Source organism: Typopeltis vanoorti, chromosome 17 (genome assembly GCF_054136105.1).
Source record: "Typopeltis vanoorti isolate ZY-2024b chromosome 17, IOZ_Tvanoo_1.0, whole genome shotgun sequence".
Classification (NCBI taxonomy): domain Eukaryota; kingdom Metazoa; phylum Arthropoda; class Arachnida; order Uropygi; family Thelyphonidae; genus Typopeltis; species Typopeltis vanoorti.
In genome coordinates, this window is record NC_143565.1 from 79,289,572 (window position 1) to 79,314,656 (window position 25,085).

General features: G+C 34.9%; 1 protein-coding gene across 8 annotated transcripts in view; it reads left to right on the forward strand.

Moving 5' to 3' along the window:
- Nucleotides 1-25,085, forward strand: part of pps (protein partner of snf) — a 553,267-nt gene that overhangs the window by 399,983 nt on the left and 128,199 nt on the right. For all 8 annotated transcript variants that reach the window (XM_090406767.1, XM_090406772.1, XM_090406773.1 and 5 more), the window contains one exon: nucleotides 17,621-17,937. In XM_090406767.1, the coding sequence (XP_090262893.1) occupies nucleotides 17,621-17,937 (317 nt within the window). The remainder of the gene's footprint in view (nucleotides 1-17,620; nucleotides 17,938-25,085) is intronic.

A 25,085-nucleotide genomic window follows, 5' to 3' on the forward strand; every position in this document is an offset into this window, starting at 1 on the left:
AGATATTTTCATATTATATTGTTTTGAGATATCATCTAACGATTTTAACGATCTTTGTACATCATCTTCTGATGTAGCTAATACTGTTTGATCATCTACAAATAGTAGTGTATCTATCTTCATTTCTGGGGTTATCTGGGTTATACTGTTTTCAGATTATTATAATTTTATACTGATGTACCCTCTCACTTTTGGTGAGAGGGGTACATCTTTGTCATACTCCTCTTGATATATCTTTCCATTCTAAGATGCATTCTAATTTAACTGCAATTTTATTTCCTGTATATATTTCTTGAATGGATTGTAAAGGTTGGTTTGGTATATTTAAATCAGTTAATGCAGGGTGTCCACAAATGTTTACCCTGATTATAATATATTATAATTCTTCAGTGGATACTTGAAATGGAACACAAAGTTCAATGCATAACATATAGAAAAAAAAGTCACAAGACCAATGAGGAGGGGGGGGGGGGGGCTCCGTCCTGTTGAAAGATAACATTTGGTTGCATCTCCTGTAGCAGGGGGGGGCACAATTATTGAGCATGTCTAAGTGCACATTTCCATTAATTCCTTTTTCAAGAAAGAAGAAAGGGCCAATCACTCTATGATGCATTAGTCCACACCACACATTGAGTTTTGGACTAGCTCGAATGTGTTCTCTTATGGCATGTGGGTTTTCAGATCCCCAGATCCTTACATCATGTCTGTTGACTACTCCACTCACATGAAATGTTGCCTCATCAGAGAAACAAACACGCTGCAAAAAATCATTATCCTCATCGATGCGGTTCAAAATGTGGTTAGCAAATTCTTCACGCCTTGGACGATAATCTGGCTTTATCTCCTGGACAATTTGGACTTTGTACGCAAACAATATGAAACATTTGCATACCACTTTGTGGACTGTACTCCTTGGCATTTAAAGTTCTAGTGAAGCTCTTCTGATTGACTTCTGCGGTGACCGGGTGAAGCCAGTTTGAACTGCCTCAACTGTCTCCTTGGAAACCGATTATCTGCCACTGCTTGTACCCTTCTGAACTGAACCTGTTTCTAAACACTTTGTCTTCATTGACTTAATGAGCTTGACATCAGGTGGGGGTCTTTCCATACTGTGCCCTAAATATTTGTTGCACTGTAACTGGAGATTTTGTTTCTGCTAGCCACAGAACACATTGGTCTTTTTCCTGTACAGAAGCCATTTTTAAGGAAAATCAGCAGCAGCGCTGCTGGTGGCAAAAGCAGTATACTGAAGATACCAGTATGGAAACTTTATGAGTGCCCAAGTTTACCCACAACAAAATTTATTCAGTTAGTTTCATTGTTAAAATATTATAGCCAGTTAAAATCAGGATAAACATTTGTGGACACCCTGTATTTTAAACAATTTTTGTCAACTAATTTTCACAAAGGCTTTTTCATAATCAATAAAGGTCATGTGTGTTTCTTTTCGAAATTAAATTCTCTTCTCTTTTCTATTAATAATTTTAGAGTAAAAATTTGATCTACGCAATATCGACCTTTTCGGAAACTGTTTTGTTCTTCTCGTGGTTTGTTTTCTACAATACTGTTTAGCTTCTCTTTTAATATTCCTGCATATATTTTATATCCTGTATTTAGCAGTCTAATTCCCTTATAATGATTACAACTGTTTTTATTTTTTTTTTTATAGATTGGGATAGATAACCCAGTGTTTTTTTTCCAAGAGTTAAATGAGTTTTTCCAGATATCCAAACCATATTAAAATTTTTCAGGAGTCTTTCATTAAATTTTTCACCTGCATTTTTGTATAGTTCATCATCATCGTCATCATCAAATTCCAGATATGTAACCTCAAGGGGTGTACAGGATATGATAGTACTACATGTAAAACTTACATCATTACTAACTGCCTATCTATAATTTTCCTCCAAATCAATCTGTTACCTGTCAAGACTCCAACATTATCAAATCTTATATTTCTATCTTCTAAGGCATTTTTGCTGTATCAATCCACCTATATCTTGGTCTTCCTCTGGATCTTTTTTCCTGCCAACCTGGCAAAGAACTTGTTTTGCTGATCTTTCCTCTCTCATTCTATTTAAGTGATCACACCACCTGAGATTAGCTCTGCTAATACATTACTGGATGCTAACAATGTCAAGCTCTTTACTGATATCCTCATTTTTAATATCATATTACCACTGATGCATCTGTTCACGCCACTAATCTTTCTCAGGACTTATATCTATAGTCTCTAGTCCTTGGTCGAGTGTTTTATTTCTAACCCATCTTCTCAGATCTATAAGTTAAAATTGGTTTGAACACTGTCTTGTATACAGCTAATTTAGTGTTTTGACTACTCTTATTCCATATAAATTTATGCAGTTGACTTCCTACCAAAGCAGCTTTATTGATTTCCATACTTAATTTACCATCTTCACTAAAATTATTGCTTAAGTAGCTAATTTAGGTTCTCCATTCACAATGCAGTTGATATTTTTTTCAATGCTTCTGCCTATTTTCATTGACTTTGTCTTGTTATTGCTGACCTTCATACCATATCTATTACAACAGTTATTTAATTTAGTCAGGAAATCTTGCACACTTGTAGCAGATTTACTTAGAAGTATAACATCATCCACATAATGCAAAGAGCTGACATTAACATCTCCAGTTTTGGTATCCAGTTTAATACCACTTTCCTTCATAATGTGATCCATATAGATGATAAATAACAGAGGAGATAATATACATTCTTTTCTGACACCAGATTTAGCATAAAATCATCTTCCTGTACTTCCTTCAATTCTAAATCTGATTTACAACCCAAATAAAGACTAAGTATTGCTTGATATAATGTTCCCTGACACCATACAACTGTAACATTTTGAATATCTTTTCTCTTGCACCTTGTCATATAACTTTTCCAGATTTACAAAACTTAAATACAGATCTTTGTTATAATGTGAAAATTTGATCCTGACAGCTGCAATTTGGCCTGAATCCAGCTTGTTTTTTGACAAGCTTCCCTTCCAAAATTCTTCTCAACCTTTTCTCAAGTATACTTGCATAAATTTTGCCAGGAACACTCAGTAGGGAAATATCTCTGTAATTCTCATTTTCAGTTTTATTTCCTTTTTATATATGGATACTATCAGAACTCTTCTCCAGTCATCTGGAATTCGTCCCTCTGTTCAGGCCTTCTGAACTGTGCAGTGCAGCCATTGTAAGACTTTTATACCTCCATACTCGAGGATTTCTGGTCGAGTATCATCTACTTCCACTGCATTTCCACATTTCAGGCTTTTGATGGCTTTTTCTACTTCAAGCATGGATATGTATTCCTGATTGCATGCTTGGTCAGTATTTTTTACTACTGTGCTGTCATCAATGCGTGTTTAATTTAGTATTTTTTTAAGTAATTACTCCATACAACAAGAATATATTTTTCACCAGTTTTCGTATCACCTTTATCATCTCTAATTCCTTTCACAGCACTCTTTCCTCTATTTCTGGGATTTTTCCACAGCCTCCAGAATATTGCCACCTTCTTGATATTTATTTTCTATGTTCTTGCCAAAATCTTCCTATGACTTATGTTTAGTTAGTTTTAGACAGTGTTTACTTGTTTTAGACAATGTTTAGCTTTCTTACATTTGTTTCTGTATTCTCTGAGAGCACCAGCTGACTTATTTGCCAGGAACTTTTTGATATACTTTTTTCTTTCCCTTCACTGCCTCTTTAACTTCCTGTGTCCACCATGGAGTCCTGATTTTTCTATCCTTGCAGACAACCTCACCACATGTCTCTCTGGCTGAATCAATCAGGGTTTTCTTCAAGGCTTGCCACTGAATATCCAAGGTTTGGTTCCTGTTCTCAAACTCTCATTTTTCTTCAATAATCTTTGTGTTCAATTCACATCTGAGAGCTGCTCAACTTTTATTCCCTTTAAAACTTTCTTAAATGTTATTCTTTTCAATATGAAATTCAATTTTATCCTGCTCAAGACTAAATAGTGATTGCTTCCAATTTCAAATCCTCTGTACACTCTGGTGTCCTACACCAGGGAGAAAACACCACTATCAACAATAACATAGTCAATGAGACTTTTCTTATTCCTTGCCTCTTCTCTCTATGTGAATTTGTGCACATTTTTATGTTGGAACATGGTGTTAGTAATAACCAGTCCATGTCCTGAGCAGAAATCCAACAGGTATTTGTTATTATTATTAGCTTTGCTCTTTTCTCCAAATTTTTCCAAAATATTTTTGTATGTCTGACAATCATTTCCTACTCTGCTATTCAGATCCCCAACAAGGACCGACTTTTCCTTTTTCATTGTGTCAGTTGCTTTTTCTAAAGCATCAAAAAATTCCTCCACTCCTCCCCTTCTACCTAAGTAGAACCTTAATAAGTCTCATTATCCAGTTCCCCATTCTCATATTTTCCCACATCACTCTACTTGAGACTGCCTGCCATTCAAGAAGATTAGCCTCGTATTTTGTGTTGAATACTATGGCTACTCCTTTTTTTTCCTTGATTGTCATTGACTGAATATAACATTTTGTATTTATTGCTCAGAAAGATCTCACCAGTTTTTGTCTTTTTTGTTTCAGTCACCCACTTTTAAGTCGATCTGGTACTTATCTAATTCCTCAGCTAACCGTTATTTCTTTGCAATTCTGGCTTCTTATATTTATATTACCGATCTTGAACTCTAGTGATGTTGAGTTGGGGTGTGTTTCCGGATTTGTTCCAGTAGTTGACTTTTCGGTGTTTGCCCTGGTTCTCTGGCGAAAACAACAGGGGCCTTATTTAACCAGACAACGCCCCAGCTGGCATGAAATTTTTTCATTGTACTATCATTTTATATTTTGGTTTAAGCTGATAAGAATACAATTTGGTTGGCTAAATCCCAATTTGCCAGCCCATCCTTGTTCAGTATGTTTTGTGAGAATTTGTTTCAAATTTTCCCATTCCTCTTCTATGTCACTTGATTCATGTAGTTTCTGCTTTTGAGTTTGTGCATTTTTGTTATTGTTGTCTAACATGGGGATCCTGTAATGAAGAAACTTTGTAACTCCGTTTATAAGAATTTTCAATGTTATGTATTTTTAGCCAGTTTGGTTTAAATCGTATTTTTTCTGATACCATATAATGATCAGAATTTAATTCAAAGCCTCGATATGCTCTTATGTCTAAATTAACTCCACTAATTTAAAATTTGCGATAATGTAGTCAATTACTGATTTGCATCCTCTGGCTGACCAAGTATATTTATGTATTTCCTCGTGTTTAAACACCGAATTGATTATTCACATATTATTATAAATGACAAAATTTCACAGTCTGTGACCATTTTGATTAGATGTATCTGAGCCAAATTTACCTGTGCTTGTTTTGTATTTTTTGTTTTCTATTCTGGCATTTAAATCTCCTGCTAGTAGTAAATAGTCAGTTTTGTTTGTAGTTTTGTAGCTCAGTAAATAACTGTTTCGAGGGGCAAATCCAATGAACTAATAATGTTGCTTAGGTGATTAATTTAGGCATTGCAGGAATGCATGTAGCTTGATGGAACAGCAGATCAGCTTGTAAAATTGTTGTGCTTGTTATGTGCATTTATTTCTCTGTTTTGTTTATATTTCTCTTGGTTACTTAAGAATTTTCTTTTGTTCACTGATCAACAGTATACACTTTTTACATAGTAATATATATACATAAATAATTTCTGATCATCATCAGAATTATCCATTCCTTCTCTCATCCTGCATTCATTACATTTATTTTTTTTATGTCAGCAACTCTTCTATCTTATCAATAAAAAAATATCTCACATAAGCAAGTATTTTGTTGTAGCTCAACTACTTTTAATAGTTCATGGAAGTAATTATTTTTATTCAGGAGTAGATAATTTTTGCTATATCTGTTCTTTCCGAAGACTGGAATAAAATGTTCCTATAGCATCAAAAAACACATCCACTTCCCATCCTGAACAGACACTACTGCAGACACACAAAAAATAAGTAGTAGTAGTATTGTTTCACTAAATATAGTACAGAGACATTTACAGTCTATGTACAATATTTGTCAACCGTTATCGTAGAGATAACTGGAATGACACTTCAGTGCCCCTCCCACGCCAGGTGTAATTAACTCTATATTTAAACCAAACCTAGTTCAAAAACAAACCAGGTTAAAAGTATACAATACATTAGCCTTATCGGTCTTAATGTATGGAAGCGAAATCTGAACAATGAAACAAAAAGACAAACAAAGATTAACAACAGCAGAAATGAAGTTTATGAGAAAAACTGCAAAGTATACCCTATTTGATCACAAAAGAAATGAAGATATTATGAAAGAATTAAACCAAGAACCAGTAATAGAAAAAATTAAAAAATATAAACATAAATGGATGGAACACGTTGAAAGAATGAAAACAGAAAGATTACCAAAACAAGCCTTAAAGTACAAGCCATTAGGGAAAAGAAAACCAGAATGTCCTCTTAAATGATTCAACGATGACTTCTAAGGCCGGAACAGGCCATGCTAGGCCTAAATCCTTGATACGTATGATGATGATCAAATATATACAGTAGTGTTTATTATTGGTTAGTTATAAGTTGCAGACAAATTTCTTTCCATCTCCTCATAAGTTGTTATTATTTTTTTTTAAATTATGCTATTGTGTTACACATATGGATGTCTATAGAGTTTAGATGACCAAATGTTATTTGCTTCATCCAACAACTTATAGGAAACACACATAATATCACAAATGTAATTATTAATAATTCGTTGCCAGTAATGAAAGTACAGGTAACCCTCATATAACATAGTACTTATGCAATGCAGTTTCGATATAACACGGTCTACAAATTGTAGTAACCCTTTATCGTTTTATATATTTTTCACCATGTGACTTAAAAATCAAATTTTATCTTCATTAAATTTGCATCTGCTGATATCGCACATGTAGTTATAAGTAGTGAATTTATATTAGGGAAAATACCCTTTAGCATGCATGTACGTCAATTGTTTACCGTATAAAGTGTTTATTGTTGAAAATTGTCTTTGTTTTCTGCCAGGAAAGCACATTAAAAATCATAAGTGTGTTAATCTCAAGCTGAGCACTTTATTTTCTAATGAGCTACATACATAATTAATATAATGCTTTTTTTATGTAAGAAAGTTATTTTTATAGTAATGACCACTAAAACTGCAATGAAAGGGAAAAAACCAACATTGAAAAGAAAATTCATTTCTCTTGAAAAAATAAAAATCTTGCATCGGTAGAAAAATGGAGAAAAACCAGGAGTTGTTATAAGAACTTTTAATTTAAATGAATCAATACAACTTGGCTCAGCATCCACTGGGGGTGGATGCTGAGCTAAGTCATATAATAAACATTGCACACATTTTTGCGATATGGTTGAAAACGAAATTAGTGAATTAATTGACGGGGAAACAGATTTAAATGAGATAGAACTGGTAGAATTAATAGATGATGTTGAACCAAATAGCGGGGAAAGTTCTGCCAAAGATTCTGATTGTGATGAATCTGTAAAAAAAAAATCCAGTTTAAAGAAATTAGCAGAAAGATTGGACTTGGCAAGAAAGTTAAGAAGTTATTTTACGGATAATGATCCCTCAATGGAGCTCTCTGGAATATTCATGAGACAATTGGATATTTGTTTAGCTCCATATTATGATCTTAATAAAAAATTGCAGCATAGTGGTAAGCAAGGTCTTATTACTGACTTCTTGATAACTAAATCAGCCGAAGTATGCAATGATGTCCAAGAGATTTCAGGTGATGACGATGTCCGGCTGCTTGTAAATAAAGAACATCTACGAAATGTTATATTTGAAGACAGTGATGACGATTAAAATATGCGCTTTATTTTATTTTGCCTGAAACATTTATGCATTATGTGCAATGAAGTTTACATACAATTTGTAATTTTTATTATTTTATACCATGTATTTGTTTCATACTTTATATGTTTTCTTAACTTACATGAATTAAATTAAATAAAAAAATAGTTTTGTTGGATATGTCATTGTGTTTATATAATTAAAAAAAAAAAAAAAAAAAACGATTTCGGAACATAACCCTACTTTTTCTATGTGATCTGAGTATCGCATAATGCCATTTATATAACGTGGCATTTCTATGGAACCTAACATCCGCATTATATGAGGGTTACCTGTATTTCTATTTACACTTGTTCTTTCTCACATGACTCATTAATGATAGTTGCATATTTATGCCTTTTAGCGATTCAAATATACCAACTTAATATAGCTTTCTCCTTAATTATTATTTTCTGATACATACTGAAATAAACACATCAGTCATATCCCCCCCCCCCCCAAAAAAAAGGAAAAAAAAAAGAAAAGTAGCATTATTGTTTCATTTATTACAGTACAGAGACATTTACAATCTGTGTACAATATCTGGCAGCCATTATTGTAATTAGAAATAACTGGAATGACACTTCATAATGAAAAACACTATGCTGCATGCGTGCAAGCAAAGCAGATTTATTGTAGCAATAAACATAGAATCTAACTAAATGCATTTTTCCTAACATTATCTTTGAAATTTTCAGTTGCAGAAAATACATGTAACAGCTGCTTATAATGTAGTGTAGTTATTGGGTCTAAAAACATATATTTATGTAAAACAAATAAAGATGCATGTAGATATAACTTGAAATCAGTTCAAATTGCTTTTGAGATTTTTGATATCATTAAGAAATTCAGATGCTAATTTTATAAATAAAATTCTACTGCTAAAGTTGCAAGTAACATGCCATATATATAAAGTTTACTGTCTGATGCAGAAGTGGCATACATATGGTAAAACTAGTTTCTGCCAGCAGTTTATGCTCATGCAGATTCTGTCAGTTAAGGAGAAAGAAGCATTGGGGTGTGTTTCATCTACCATTACTATGTTTCTTAAATAATTGGAGGATTGTAATCAGTGAGAAACAAAGTATGGGGGAAGATTATTTCAGAGAACAGAGGCAAATGGAATGGAGGAAGATGATAAAATGTTCATTCGGTATGTTTGGAGTTGGACAATGTATAAAATGTTCTGGAATGTAGGAACTAGAACAGCCACTGACCAGTGTCTGTTCTAGTTCCTACATGGTTAGTAGAAAATGGCGGAACATAGTGATTAGTTCAGTGGAGCACTGCTCATGAATGTGCTTATAGAAAAAGCATGTTGTGGAAACAGAGTACCTGTGGTAAAGTGATGGAAGTGGGAGGAGTGTATGTGTCTGAGAGACGCAGAGAGAGAGAGAGATCATCCGTTAAGCAGCTTGCCCTCTTGAAGAAGATTATCAAGAATTCTTGGTTGGGCACACCACCCCAAATGCAAGAACAATAATCCAAGGTTGGCCAGATATGAGACTTATAAATATTAGAAGTTAGTAGAAGAGACGTAATGTTTTGAATGAAAAAGAACACTTTAGAAGTTGAGATGGCTATTGATGTAATATGATACTGATCTTGAAAGGATATTGGAACATTATCAAAAGTAAGTAGAAGTGAAGTTGGATCTTTCTTGGGGGTAATAAGATAGGCCTGGGTTTTAATAACATTGAATTTCAAAGTGTGCTTCACTCCATTTGAGAATGATAAAGAGATCAGTATTTAAGTCATTGGTTATAGAAGATCTTTAGGCTTCAGTCATTTGAGTACTACAGGTTTATTGAATGAAGTAGAGGAATAGAAAGTACTGTCATCAACAAAACTATGAATAGTTTAAGTCAGAGAGAAAAGAAGGAAGTGTGGGGTTGAGAGTACAGGGTTCTGTACTCTCAGCCCCATGTTGATAAAGTATGGGGCTTTATCAATAAGGTACTCTCTTATTGGTAAAGAAATCTGATGAGTAGAAGCCCTCTACCATGACATGTAAACAAATGACCAGAGAGGAAACTGGCAATCACAAAGCACAGGAAGGAGACATAAAATGGTTCAGGAGGTCTCAATGCCGGACACAATCATATGCCTTTGAAATATCAAGAGTGTCTACATGAGTTTCTCCAAATCTTTCCATGGCCTGTGTCCAAAGGTGGGTAAGGTTAGTGAGGAGGCTGCTATTGAACAAATCATATTTGTGATTGCTAATTAACTGATGGGTCTCTAGGTAGAAAAGAAGATGATTGTTGGTAATCTTCTCCATCACTTTTGAGAATACTGAGGTGAGAGCAATGGGATGATAGTTTGATGGCTAACTTTTGTCTCTCTTTTTAGGTACAAGCTGGATAAAGGCTTTTTCCATACTGTTGGGTAAGACACCAGATATAACATCTTATGTAGGATTATACATGGGTGTTAATTCTGGTGCATGAGTTTTGAATACAACTGGAGGGATGCCATCTGTCTGTACCAGGAGCCTTAGTAGTATCAAGCTTAACACATTCAGTGGGGCAATGTCTACACGTGCATAATCTGCCAGCAGGAAGTAGCTTTAGTGTATGTATGTTGCTTCTGTGGCCTGCAGGTGCATTTTCACAAAGCTGACTGCAGCATGCAGTTGCAACTTTTTTTTTTTTTTTTTGGTAGAATTTTATTTGTAATATTAGCATTTGGGAAAAGTCTTGATGATATTGAATATCACAAATGTAATTCAAACTGATTTCAAGTTATATATATATATTCTCATATGCATCTTTTTGCTTGACATGTGTACTTTTAATTGTGTACTTTCAGTATCCCTTGACATTATTAAGAGCTGTTATAAGTATTTTCTGAAACTGAAAATTTGAAAGAGGATGTAGGACAGATGTCTTAGCTACTATGTTTAGTGCTACAATAAATATGTTTTGCTTGCATGTATGAAGTCTTGGGGAGGGGAAGAGACTATTTTTCATTATGAAGTGCCATTCCACTTGTCTCTAATTGCAATAATTGTTCCCAAATATAATATGAAGACTGTAACACATAAGGATGTGAGAGAGACAGAACAAGGAAAGGCCGAGGTTACACCCAGCAGCTGTAGTGAGAGACTAGTCTGAAAAAGTTTAATTCATTCCAGTTGGCACAATTGCAGTGCCATAGAGTATGAGGCTGAGAGGAGAACAGTCTATAGAAAAGCAGAAGACTTACATGAGATTATGGTCAGAGTTGCCAAGAGGAAGATAGACATTCACATTGTATTTGGAGGGAAAGCTAATTAAGAAAATGGACAATGGTTAGGAACAATAACAAGAATCATATGGTGCTCTTATTGGTATGTTAACTATTTATAATAGATCATGAATGATGGTAGATGATTCAGCTTCCCTTCCAGCTTGATCAATGAAAGAGAAGGAGAGTCAGTTTGTGTTACGGACATAAAAATCTAATAGGAAGATAATCTGACAATTGGTTGTATGTGGTAATTGGATTGCATGAAATTAACTTTTAGTGATAAGTAGTCAAAAATGATAGTATGGTTGTAGAATTAGCAAGTGGTCAAGGCAGTAAATGAAGGCTATAAAGTGAGGTAAGAAAATCTTGAGGCAGATTTCATATCAGATCTGACAAAAGCACATATTCCTTCTTTTTTTGCAAAATACATCATGCACTGCAAGATAGTTAAGAATAATAGACAGGTTTGTATATCTATAAGTGGTGGTTTATATCATTAATGTTTGTGAAATAGATGTCAAAATGTTTTTCATTTCATTTCATATATATATATATTGTTATTTTTATAGGAGTTATTTTATATCTTAGTTAAAACACTGATCTGTATCTTTCATGTAAAAGTTGATTCATGAAACTTAAATGAAGATGCAGCTAGGGATTTAGGCAACACTTGGACTGCAGTTTGGGCATGCGTAGACTCCAGTCCAAGTGTGGCCTCAGACAGTACTCCTGCACACTGCTAATTTGTCCCTCCTCCACGATAATATTGCCAGGGTACCTATTATTATTATTACTACAGGGTATCTCCATGGAGTCATTAGACTCATCGCAAGAGACCCAAACTATAAAACAATATCTATCATATCTCTTCTTGAATTCATTTACAGAAGAACAACTCACAACTGAGTCAGGCGATGTATTCCACCCATTCTCCACCATCCAGGCGAAAAACCTTGTTCTCACACCCTTGTTAACTACACTTTTCCTTAATTTCCAGGGATGACCTCTTGTTCTTCCATCACTGTCACACAGCTGAAGCATTTTCCCTGCATCAATCTTATAAAAACCTTTTAGTAATTTAAATGTTTCTATCATATCCCCTCTTCTCCACATATCAACCAACCTCTGCAATCCACAAGCTCTCAATCTATCAATGTAGGGAGCATTTTTTACATCAACCACCAACTTAGTCACTCTCCTCTGAACCCTCTCCACAACTTCCTCATCTCCAAGGAATCCAAGTGACCAGACCTGAGCACAGTAATCAAAATGTGGAAGTATCAACTCTTTATGAAGGGGAATAATAATAACCTCTTTATCTCTGGATGTTAGTGTGTTTCTCAATAACCAAGTAATCCTATGTGTAATCTTTGGACACCTTAGCAACGTGTCCCCTAAACTTCATCTCCATATCCACCAACACCCCTAGGTCCCTAGCCTCATTAATCTCTTGGAGTACCGTTCCATCAATGTAGTACACAGCTGGTAATCTTTTAATACCAAAATGCATAACTTTACACTTTTCCACATTGAACTTACATCCATTACCTTTTGCCCATTTTGCAGCTTATTTAAATTATCCTGCAAACTCTCAACATCAGCTTGATTTTTTTTTTTTTTGCACTACCCAACTTTGCATCATCAGCAGACAACTGAATATCTCCCTTTAAGCCATTTCCTATATCATTTATGTACAAATTAAACAATAACGGCCCAAGCACAGAGTCCTGAGACACACCACTGGTCACCTGCCTCATCCTGGACTCTGCTCCTCCATACAACACTTTCCAGTATCTCTTCTGAGCCATTCTCTTATCCATATCACCAGTTTAGTATCCATCTCCATCTGTTCCAATTTGCGCAACAGTATTCCATGGGGTATCCAATCAAAAACTTTAGCAAAATCCAGAAGTACCACTGTGTAGCCATTTCCTTTGTCTAACTCAGATTTCATTCTATTATAAAAAGTTAATAAATTGCTAAGGCAGGATCGACGTTTAACAAAACCATGCTGGCCCCTATAGAGTATCATATTCTGATCCACCCATTCTTGAATTTCGTCTTTAACCAACTTTTCCAATACTTTTACCACCACTCCTGAGATGGTGATTGGTTCTGTAATTAACTACCGCAGTTTTAGAGCTGCCTCTATGCAAAGGAACTCTTTGCCTTCCTTCCACTTCCCAGGGACCATACCAGAGTTCAAACTTAAGTTAAATAACCAAGTAAGAGGCGTTGACAATTCCTTTGCACATTCACGCAATATCCAAGCTAATATTCCATCTAAACCTACAGCAGTATTTGCATTTAAATTTTGCAATATACTAAGTACCTGTGATTTCTTAACTTCAATTCTCACATTAATTATAGCTGCAAGTACAGAGATATCCTCACTTGGGTGATAGACTTTTGAAAAGTGATCACTCAGTAATTTACTGTTACATCTGAATTGGTCATCTCAATACCATCAGCACCCACTAAAGTTATCCTTCCAAAGTCATTCTTCCTTTTACTTGCCACATAGCAGAAGAACTCTTTGGGATTATCCTTGATCTCCTTGTCTAGGGTCTTCTCATAATCTGATTTAGCTTTTCTTACTATGTTTGATAACCTTCCTAGTTTGAGCCTTGTACTGTTCATGGGTGTACTGATCGCCTTTCTCCTTGTAAATTCTCCATAACATTTTCTTTTTTTGCAGATTAAGCTTAATGCTACTACTCATCCATCTAATGCCTACCTTGTTTGTCTTCCTGACCATGGGGACACAATCTGATATTGCCTTCCTCAGATACCTGCTGATTTTATACCATACACTGCTATCATCTTTCCCCTGCAATATGTTCTGCCATGGGATGGCTGCAAGCTCACTCCGAAGCTTTATAATTGCCTAACCTGTAGTTCCATATATACCTGCTGATTTTATACCATGCACTGCTAACATCTTTCCCCTGCAATATGTTCTGCCATGGGATGGCTGCAAGCTCACTCTGAAGCTTTATAATTGCCTAACCTGTAGTTCCATATATACACCTTTTTAAGAGAGAAATCCACAAGTTTTGCAACCTCCCAAGTCAATACCACATGATCGCTCTCACCAATTGGAGGTAACGAGGACACCTTATGCATATATCATCTGAACCAATGACCAGGTCCAACATTCTCACACCACGTGTCCCTTCAGTTATGTGCTGTTTCAAGTAATTATCTCGTAGAAGATGTATGAATCCCATTTCCTTTTTGCCACGTGATATTTCCTCCTTCCAATTGATACCACCATAATTAAATTCCCCCATAATAATCACTAACCCTGCACTCATTGCACTAATTTGCTGATGCACGAATTCAATATCACCCCCTGTACCCCCTGGTCTATAGCAGCAGCCAACAGTATATTTGGTTGTGTTGGTCACTATTTCACACCAGACCGCCTCAAATGAACTATCGTTCACATGTCTATCATCTTGATATACTACTTTCTATGGCTGCAACTCATCAGCTATCATCAACAGTACTTCTCTCCCCGTTCTATCTTCTCTATCCTCCCTGAAAATACTGTACCCATCACATTCGATTCCAGCGACCACATCTTCTGCTGTCAGCCAAGTTTCACTAATGCCTACAACTTTTGGTGAGATTGCACTGACTAATGCCAAAAATTCTTACCTCTTATTTCGAATACTTCTTGCATTAGTATACAAAAATTGCAGATTCCCTTTAGTTCTTGTACCAGCTTTAGAATTGATGTACATGTCACTAATTTCTGTAGTCCCATGATTTTTATTCACTCTATTCTGCAATTTATTCTGCGAATAAGGATCAACAAATATACAATCACAGCTTAAGTTTCTCCATCTTGCACTCAGCCTTTTCAATTTTAGTTTCCCTGCTCATTTACTTTAACTCGTTCAGAAAACAGTAATTCCTCAATCGCTTATGACTTCCCATGTTCAGATGCAACCCATCTCTTGCATACAACTGTCTCTTGCCTTCAGAAACACTCCAGACATCAACAAATTACAGACCTCTTTTTTTGCACATTCTTGCAGTCATATCATTCATTATCATCGCTGGTCTATTTATCTCATAATTGTCAAAATGAGGTGGTACACACATTATCCTCCCATTGACACTTTTCTTCCTCACGATATCTAATAACGTTCTTAAATCTTTTGCTACCACATTTATACTACCACTCAGGTCATTTGTACCCACCATAACTATCATCTTTTCTGCATCATGCCCTCTCGTTATTGCTAAAGCCACTCTCTCTATTGTTCCACAAGCCAAGCACTCCTCAGGCATACTGCTCTCTCCATATTCTTAATCATAGAATCACCATATATTTTACCACTCATAACTTCATTCAAGTCCAAACAAGCATCACTCACAGCCTCGTTTTCTATGCTATTCAGCATGACTCTCCCAGTTTCATTACTTTCCCTCAACGCTCTTATAAATCCTCACTTTCATGACATCTCGTTTCTTCTAGACCTCTTGTACTTTCATTCTGTTGCCTCCCAATTACTCCCATACTATTTATTACTTCATCAATCACCAAACACTCTCCCATACTTAATCCTGTTCTAGTTACTTCAACTAAAGTAATCTCCATAGTCCTAATTTCTTTATTGAAAACATTTAGCTCAGTTTTAATTTCCAGAACCTCCTTACTGAGCACTTCCAATTCCTCTTGCAGAAGATGGTCACTTTTCATTTTCACGAACTCCTGCCAAAGTTCTTCCGCTACGGTCTCGGCGTCTGCTTCCATTCCTAACCACTCTAGCCTATCCCGACACTTCTCGTATACGTCAACTTTTTCATTCTTCTCATTTAGCCCAAGTCCTCAGATCCTTCACATTCTTCGGCACATACATATAGCAGTTTCTGCAACGCATCCATTGCGAAAGATCCAACGTGGAGGCAGACTTTCTTATAGAAGTCCTTCGAGCCAGTGATGTACGTCTCTTATTGGACTCCATCTTTAGATGCTGAAGTAGTGAAATAAACAGCAACGAAAACACAATATTATGACAGTTTTAAACAATAACACCACTGAAGGATACTTGTATCCAACTGAAGCACAACTGCAGCACAATTTGAGACAAAAAGCCATACTGTACTTTAATTTAAAAACATGTTTTCTACATAACTCAACACGACCGCCACGTTCACTAGCACTCTAACCCTGGCAAGCACTCTAGCCCTGGCAGTGTAAGCGACAGTAGTAGGATTTTGCAAGTTTATTTTCCTCTTGGTTAGACTATAATAAATTTAGTTTAATCCTTTACCCAAGTGTAGGCAAACAAAGTTTGCGTCTGAAGTAGTTCAGGACTGAGGCAACTTGTAGCAAAGGTGGACCAGACTCTCATCACTCTTTGTCTCAGTATATCCATAATGCAAAACACATCTCTTTGCGGACATGTATAAGGCTATGCATTAAGGGAAGAGCCACTACTTAGACTGGTTTCGACCTTTATTGAATTTCATCAGTGGGAGGCAGACCCAGAAGTCGTGATACTAAGGCAGAAGCAGTGGAGAGGTCATATTTACTCTGGATTTAGAGAAAGATGTTGAAAGTTTATTTTCCACTTGGTTAGACTATAATAAATTTAGTTTAATCCTTTACCCAAGTGTAGGCAAACAAAGTTTGCTCCTTTAGTAGTTCAGGACTGAGGCAACTCATAGCAAAGGTGAACCAATCTCTCATCACTCCTTGTCTCCTAGAGGGCAATATATTGCATGATCACCAGCCCAAATAGTTCGAATATACGGATAATTATTATCAGAGATTATAATAATTTTGAATAAAGTCTATGAAAGGAGTTTTAATGTGAACCATATTTGAGACTGTTGTTTTTTTAAAAGATGAAAATTTTCAATGTATTTTTTGCTTATGTAAAAAAAAATACGCTCCATAAATGATGATATTCATCATTTATGGATTGAGTTTGGGCATTGAGTTTCTTTTTCACATTTGTGCTGTGACAGGAAATGGTGGATTTTAGCTTTTTCATTTTAGACTGAATGTAGCAAAATATATAGGTTTTCAGGTGATTTCAAATGCTTCACATGCAATTTCTCTTAGTTATTGGAAAATCTTGCAAAATATTTGAAACTGTCTGAATATGTATCTTTTAGAGTATAAGAGTTTGGTACTGCCCAGTAAAAATTTTAAATTTCATTGATTAGCACTATATAATATGAATTAGCTGCCTGCTCTCTCTCTCTCTCTCTCTCTATTTTAGAATGAAAAACTGGTTAATTTCTGCAATTATTTAAGTGATTAAAATAATGTTGATGTTTTTATATTTCCATATGTAAAAAAGCCTGGGCTTTCCTTGGGACATTTTGCTAGTTTGTTATAGTGAGTGATCAAGTTTGTCGTAATAGTGTTTGCTATAGTGAGAATCAGCTGTATTTAAGAAATTTATTTGAAAACTTATGCATTTATTGATAGATATTACAAGAAAATATTCCCTGTTTTTAAATATAGCCTGTTGATAAAAACAATGGAAAACAAGAAGCTCAGGGTGAATTAATTTTGGATACAACTAATAAACATCGCTCACACTTATTTGACCTCAATTGCAAAATATGCACTGGAAAGATGGCTCCTCCAGTTGATGAACCCCCATCACGGAAACCTCGTGTAGCCCATTCAATATATGTAAACCAGGTTTCCGTTAAACATCAAGAACAGATTCAACAGTCACCACCACCAGTAGCAACACATGTTGAATCTTCTTCTTCTTCATCTCATATATCTGATGATGCTGCAGATCAAGAACCTTCATCAACTGTTTCTTTCAAGTAGGCTAATTCCTTTAATATTATATTCATTATTTATATACTGCTCAAAACAATTAGGGATATTTTGGTTTTCTTTTAAATGATAAAGTTATAAAAATAATTTACAAATGTAACGCAATTTGTAATAAATATCGATTATTTAAACAATATCTCATCAATTAAACCTATCCATAAAGTAAGAAATATTTATTCATGTATAAAGTACCCAATAGTTATAATCACTTGCAGAAATTTTTAATTATCCGACAGAAACTAAAATATCTCCTAATTGTTTTGAGCAGTGTATAAATTAGAAAGATATGCATATACAACATTATATATTGATATACACAAAATGCATTGGTGCTTCTTTGATTGAAATTATATAAATTTCTCTACAACTGTGGTGATTTTTAAGTAAATATCTGATATAATGATATAAAATTGGACATTTTAAAATAGAGTTGCAATTAATATTTTTGTTGTAATGTTCATAATAGAGTACTGCCTTCAACATAATGAATGCTATATGCAGCATACTCCTTTCATGAAAGATATTTTTAATTATAATCAGACTTTTTATTATATAATTTTAATTTTTTTTTTTTCATCTTGCATTCTATTATTCATCTATCTTGTAGCTTATTATTAGTGTTTATCATCACCATTATCATTTTTTGCTATATTCCTTCAAGGATATATACTCAGGGCTTGAAAAGTTTTGTGCTGGCTCACCAGTCAGGCAAATATCTCACTAACATGATTGTAGTCTACCATGGTTGCCTAATATATCATAGCTGTGTTTCATCCCAGGTCTGCTCATTTAATACTATGGCTGCAAACGTAAGTTTTCAGTATTAAGACCACGTGATTATGTAATTAAAGAGTTTAATAAAAATAAGCAATTAAAGCCCCGACAAGTTTCATAAGTCATATGAATGCCATCATCAGAGGTACTGGTACCTAAAAGTTTTGCACAACAAAAACCTATTAACAATTAATTATACATATTAGATGCTTTTGATAACTTTACATCTGTTAAATATAATTGATAATCCAGAATACAAATGGCAAATTCGTTACTGTATGCATGTTGAAACATTCCTATTTATTGCTATCACATTCTTTGGTATCATGCGTGTTATATCCTAGGTCCGTGGCAGTTAAATTTTTGATGTAAAATTTGAGCCTTGGATATTATTGTACTGTTTAGGGATCCTAAGCATTTGTAAGGCTTCTTTAAACTTTCTTATAAAAGTTACAATCAATACATGACATTTTTGTTTGTTGCCAAAGTACTCGCTGGCCTGTAGTTGTTGTGTGGAATGCCAAGCCTGATTTATGTTACGTCATTACTAACTGCTGTCTTCTTTTTTCGACATCTTTTACCTGCTCAGACATGCAGATCTCTCCCGACCCTCCTGCCTGGCCTACATAACAAATTCCACAAGAGTAACGAATCTCATAGATGCCTGGTTTTTTTCATGGGATAAGTGAAGGTTTTGGTGGATTTAGGAATCTTGATATTTTTTTTGTAAAGGTAAAAAAAGCCACTTTATCTGTGACATTCTTGATGTAAGGCAATGTGACTGCATTTTTGAAATCTTGTTTAAGTAAGGGAGTTGCAGGAGATGTATTAAGAATTTTTATGATTGTCTTAGGTTCAAAACCATTAAGTACGAGGCTCTGTATGGAGGTAGTGCAGTTCTTCATTCCTTTTAATTGACATGCTTGATATATTGTATGCCCTGTCTTGTAAAGTTTTAATTATCCCTATCTTTTTCAATGTATGGTGGTGTGAAGCAGCATTTAAAAATCTTCTCATTTTGGTAGGGTTTTTCTGTATACAGAAAAAGACAATTTTTTTTCCTCATCATTTACTTCAACAAGGATATCAAGAAACAGTAATTTTTTGTGTTGTTCTAGTTTAAGAGTGAAGTTTATATTGGGATGCAAGTTGTTCAGATAATCTTTGAAATGCACCATACCTGATCAAATAACGAAAATATCATGATGTAACATAACAAATTTGTGGTTTCTTCTGATAGTTTTTTTTTAATGCATTAGATTTGAAATTTTCCATAAACAAGTTGGCTAAGGCTAGACTGATGATGTAAGTCGTACTACTTATGCAATTGTCTGGTTTTAATTGCTATTTTTATTAAACTCTCTAATTACATAATAATCTGCTATGGCTGTTTTTACCATGTATAACTATCAGTGCTGCAGCAGATATGTTAACTATTTAATATATTAGTATATTTAGCAGACTGTGAGGAAAAATTCATCTATTTTACAAGTCATTACTAACTTCTTATTCAACAATTTTCCTTCTGATTAGTCTGCTACCTTTTTTTTTTTTTTTTTTTTTTTTTTTTTTTTTTTTTTTTTTTATAATGTTGTGCCCATACGTAAAAGGTTGGTTGAACAACCTATAGTACATTAGAACTGTGTATGAGTAGTGGGTTAGGAAAGGAGAAACTTGTTTACATTTGATTTAAAAGCCTGTACATTATATTCCTTGGGAAATTTGTCAGGGGGAAGACTGTTCAACAGTACAGCAGTAGCAGGGATTAAAGGAGGAGGAAAAGAAACTTGTTCTGTGGGTTTCAAGGTGTGCTATGAAAGGATGTTGGGCAGCAGCTGTACGTGTTCCAATGGGCTTAGTACAGAGTGGGGGGATTATTGATGCTGTTTCAGATGAACATTTCCCATGGAAATATTTATAGAATATACAAATTGCAGTGATCAAATGTCTATGTGAAAGTGAGGGGAGCGAGTTGGTGAGAGATGGGTCATTTATCAGTCTAATTGCTCTCCTCTGTATCGAGTCAAGGGAGGGAGCTTTTAGGAACCCCACTCCAAATGTGAGAACAGTATACGATAGCTGGGCAAATTTGCAATTTGTATAAGATTAACAGCTGTTTAGAGGTGAAGTAACGTCGTGAGTGAAAGAGAAATCCTAGTTTCTTTGAAGCTGAGGATGCAAAAGTTATGACGTGTTTATGCCAGGAGAGGCATAAACACATCGTGTTTATGTCAGGGTAATTCCGAGAAGAGAGATCTCATCTTGTCTGGGAATTTGAGTGTTATCAAAAATAATACTGAGGAAAATTATTATTTTTTGTGAAAAATAAGAGAATTGGGTTTTACTAGCTTTGAAGTTGAGGAGGTTATCTGAGCCCCATTGGAGGATGGCTTGGAGGTCAGAATTAAGGGCAGTGGTGATTGAAGTGAGTTGTGTCTACAGTAGGGTTTGTCAAATGAAAGGGAGGAGTGCAATGTACTGTAATCTGCAAAACTGTGTATTGGTTTGGAGGTTAACTGAAGTAGATTATTGATATACAGAAGGAAGAGGGGGTCAGTGAGAGGATAGAGAGCCATCTACCATCATGTGCATCCAGACAGAAAGCTGGCAATCCAAATTGTAGAAGTCCTGAGACAGTCCAAATGATAGGAGTTTGCTTAGTAAGCCTTTGTGCCAGACCTGGTCAAAGGCTTTAGAGATATCAAGCGCCAAATTTTTCATGGTATTTGTTTGTCCAGAGATGGGTGATATATGAGAGTAGATCTCCTGTTGATCAGCATCGACAGAACCTGTACTGGTGATTGCTTTCTAGCCCTATCTAAAGTGATGGAGTTGAGAATTGATGGTTTCTCCATCACTTTAGATAGGACTGAGGTGAATGAGATTTGGCAGTAGTTAGATGGCAGCGATTTGTCATCCTAAAGAGATCATAAACCTGTTGTCTAATTTAGACAACAGGTTTATGATCTCTTTCTGGCAAAAGGATACAGGGGACATTGTATGTTGGGCAGTTGGAATGACTGGAAGGCATTTGTCATTGTTAGTTATGCGAAGGGACACTGCTGGCAAAACTTTAGTTGTCGCCACTATACCCCCTTCCTCCAATAAAAAATCACTTTATAAAAACGTATCAGTGAGTAAAAATGAAATACGAAATATATTAATTATAAGTTTATTGAACAAAAAGCAGAAATAAAAGAAAAATGTATAAAAAAACAATTAACATACAAGAAGGATACAAAAACAACAAAAATAATTTGGAAAAAAAATAAAGTAAATAAATAATAAAATAAATAATAATAACTTACAAGTATATAAAATAGGAACATATTAAACATTATTGGGTAAAGAAATAGTTAAATAAATATTTAAACAGAAAGAAAAATCACTTAGTGAATTGAACTTTTCTAGTTTTCAATAATGAAAATTCTCGAATAATATCATGTATATCAAGTTGATTCAAAATATCTGGCTCTATTGATATAATGGCAAGATTTGAAAGTCTGTCTTGTACCATTGTGGAGCTCAAGTAGATTTTAATAATTTTAAGTTTAGAAAAGGACCGTTCTGCAGATGCTACAGATACCAGTAATGACAAAAGAATTCGAAGAGCAATTGTAAAGTTTGGATAAACTGTGATTAAGTCATTTGAATAAATATACTGAATTATCTGAATTAGAAATAAATGGTTGACAGTGTAAAATTTCTTTGCATAAATCGTCTACGTCAATGTCTGAATGATTCTCATGTGTTAATTTTTGTCGTAACGTTTTACAACAAAGAAAATAAATATTCTTTATTTTGTGAAGTACTTAACAAATACAAAAACTGAAATGAATTCATATGTTCTTTTAATAAAATAAATCTTTCCTGCAAAGATTGTAATGTTTGATCTATTATGCAGAGAAAAAAATTACTTTAAATGAAATTTCAGGATCTACTATATTTTCATGTTCGTAATCAAATTGTGTTGTCTTTTTATGTCGCCTTAGTGGTCTACTGCTACAAAATACGGATTCTGCATCAAATTTTGCTGCAATTAATTTTGAGCTTTCTACAATTTCTTTGAAAGTTTCATCAGACCTATTTTGATTTAGATCATTCAATTCATCTAAAGCAAGTTGGAGAATCATAGATGAAGACTATGATTACTACTACTACTACAAAATACGGATTCTGCATCAAATTTTGCTGCAATTAATTTTGAGCTTTCTACAATTTCTTTGAAAGTTTCATCAAACCTATTTTGATTTAGATCATTCAATGCATCTAAAGCAAGTTGGAGAATCATAGATGAAGATTATGATTCTCCAACTGCAGTATTTTGCTGACAAAATTCACTTTATTTAAAATATCATACCAAATCTTTCATGCCTTTACTAGCCTGGCGCCTGTGTGTGTGTGTCACACACATTGCACATATGGCCGGCACGCCCCTGGTTATGGTGTTGCAATTGATCCATCTAAGATACGATAGGGGTGGGAATAGTGAGGGCAAAAGTTACAACCAATTCCTTTGGCAAGAGACCAAAGGCATGGCTGCCATTTGGACAGGCTGCAAGCTTCCTGCTTATTGCCCATTCAAATTCTGTTTTGGAAGCATTAATAATTTTCTTGCATCTGTTTCGGGCTTGCATCAGTATAGGCATTAAAGGAGGATGGAGTTCTTGATTTGAGCCAGTTGTGGTATGCCTGATTTTTAATTTCTACAGCCTTGACACATCTTTTGGAGAACCAGAGTTTGGATAGGGGATGGCAGTTCAGAGAAGTGTGGGGTGTTGGATTCTGAATGAAGAGAAATTAAAGTTATTGATATTTCTTTCAGAATCCAACATGATCTTCCATATCATAAGCAAGACTTGTAAATATTGTTTATTGTTTGTCTCTTGCTTAAACTGTATTACTCATATAATTGCCCTGTATTTTGTTTATTACTAAATGATGGCGTGATCTTATGTAACTATAATATATTTTTATTTTTCATTACTGTATGTAAAGGTATAATCTTATGCAATGCTTCTGTTTATGTTTTGTTTTGGCTGTTGTCATGGAGACGGAGTTAAAATTAGATAGCGAGCTTAAGAACGTGAGCTATGGCATTCGACGGGATAAAGAATTGATATGAGCTGAAGTGTGAGAACAAGTTTTGGCGGGAAGAATGTAGGTATATAAGTGGAAAGCGAAAGTAAACAAGGGGCACTCAGGGCAGAACCACTCATGACAGCACGGAGAAGAGAGAGGAGGAAGCATTCACGGCAGTGCGGAGAGGTGGGAAGGAGGGAGCACTCGTGGCAGCACGGAGTAATGTAAGGGGCTGCAAATATCAGCGATTGTAATGCTGTGGTTAAATTAAGAAGGGACCATGAAATGAATTTATAGGCAGCACGGAGTAAAGTAAGGAGCTGCAGTAATAGGAATTATAGTGCTGTAATAGGAATAGTTAAGGACCGGGAGATTAATAGGCAATTCAGAATAATTCCACTGAGTTCTAGAATTACTTTGTATTCCAAAGTCGTTTTAAAGAAAGATTGTGCAAAGCTGAGTTTGCTATATAGAAGTAAACATGGAATAAGTATTCTGCGTTATTGCAAGTGCATCAAGATTTGTGAAGCGTGATGATTAATAATTCAGTTATCATTGAGAAGATTTCTTTTGAATAGTGTTGCTTCAGAGTGATAAGTGAATATAGTTTTAAAATGCGCCTACTGTGAATCTGATGTGCAAAGGATTTAACCCGGTAAGAACAATCCTGTTTTATTGTATTTCGGAGTGAAGATGTAAGAGTTGACTTCTCCTGTTGTATCCCAACATTAACTGTGGTGTTTTGCTGAGATTAGCGAAGTTAGAAGCTTGAAAGTATTTCCCCTTGAAGTAATAACTACTGCCATTAATGAATTTAGAGTTTGCTAACTGAGTGATAATAAGTGAAGATATAAGAGTTAGCTCCTCATGTTGTATACCTACATTAACTGTGGCGTTTTGCTGAGATTAGCCGTAGTTAGAAGCTTGAAAGTGCCCCCCCCCCCCAGAAATGGAGGAAAGAGTATTCTTTCCTCCATTTCTGAGCTTTTTCAATAGCCTCCAGAATATTTTACCACCTTCCTGATATTTACTTTCAATGTTCTTACCAAAGTTTTCCCATGACTCTTGTATAACTAGTTTTATATAACGTTTTGCTTTCTTACATTTTTCTCTGTATTCCCTAAGACCACAAGCCGACTTACTTGCCATGAACTTTTGATTTTCTTTCTTCTTTTCCTTGACTGTCTCTTTAACTTCCTGAGTTCACCATGGAGTTCTGAATTTTCTATCCTGGCAGATAACCTCACCATATGTCTGTCGGACTGAATCAGTCAGAGTT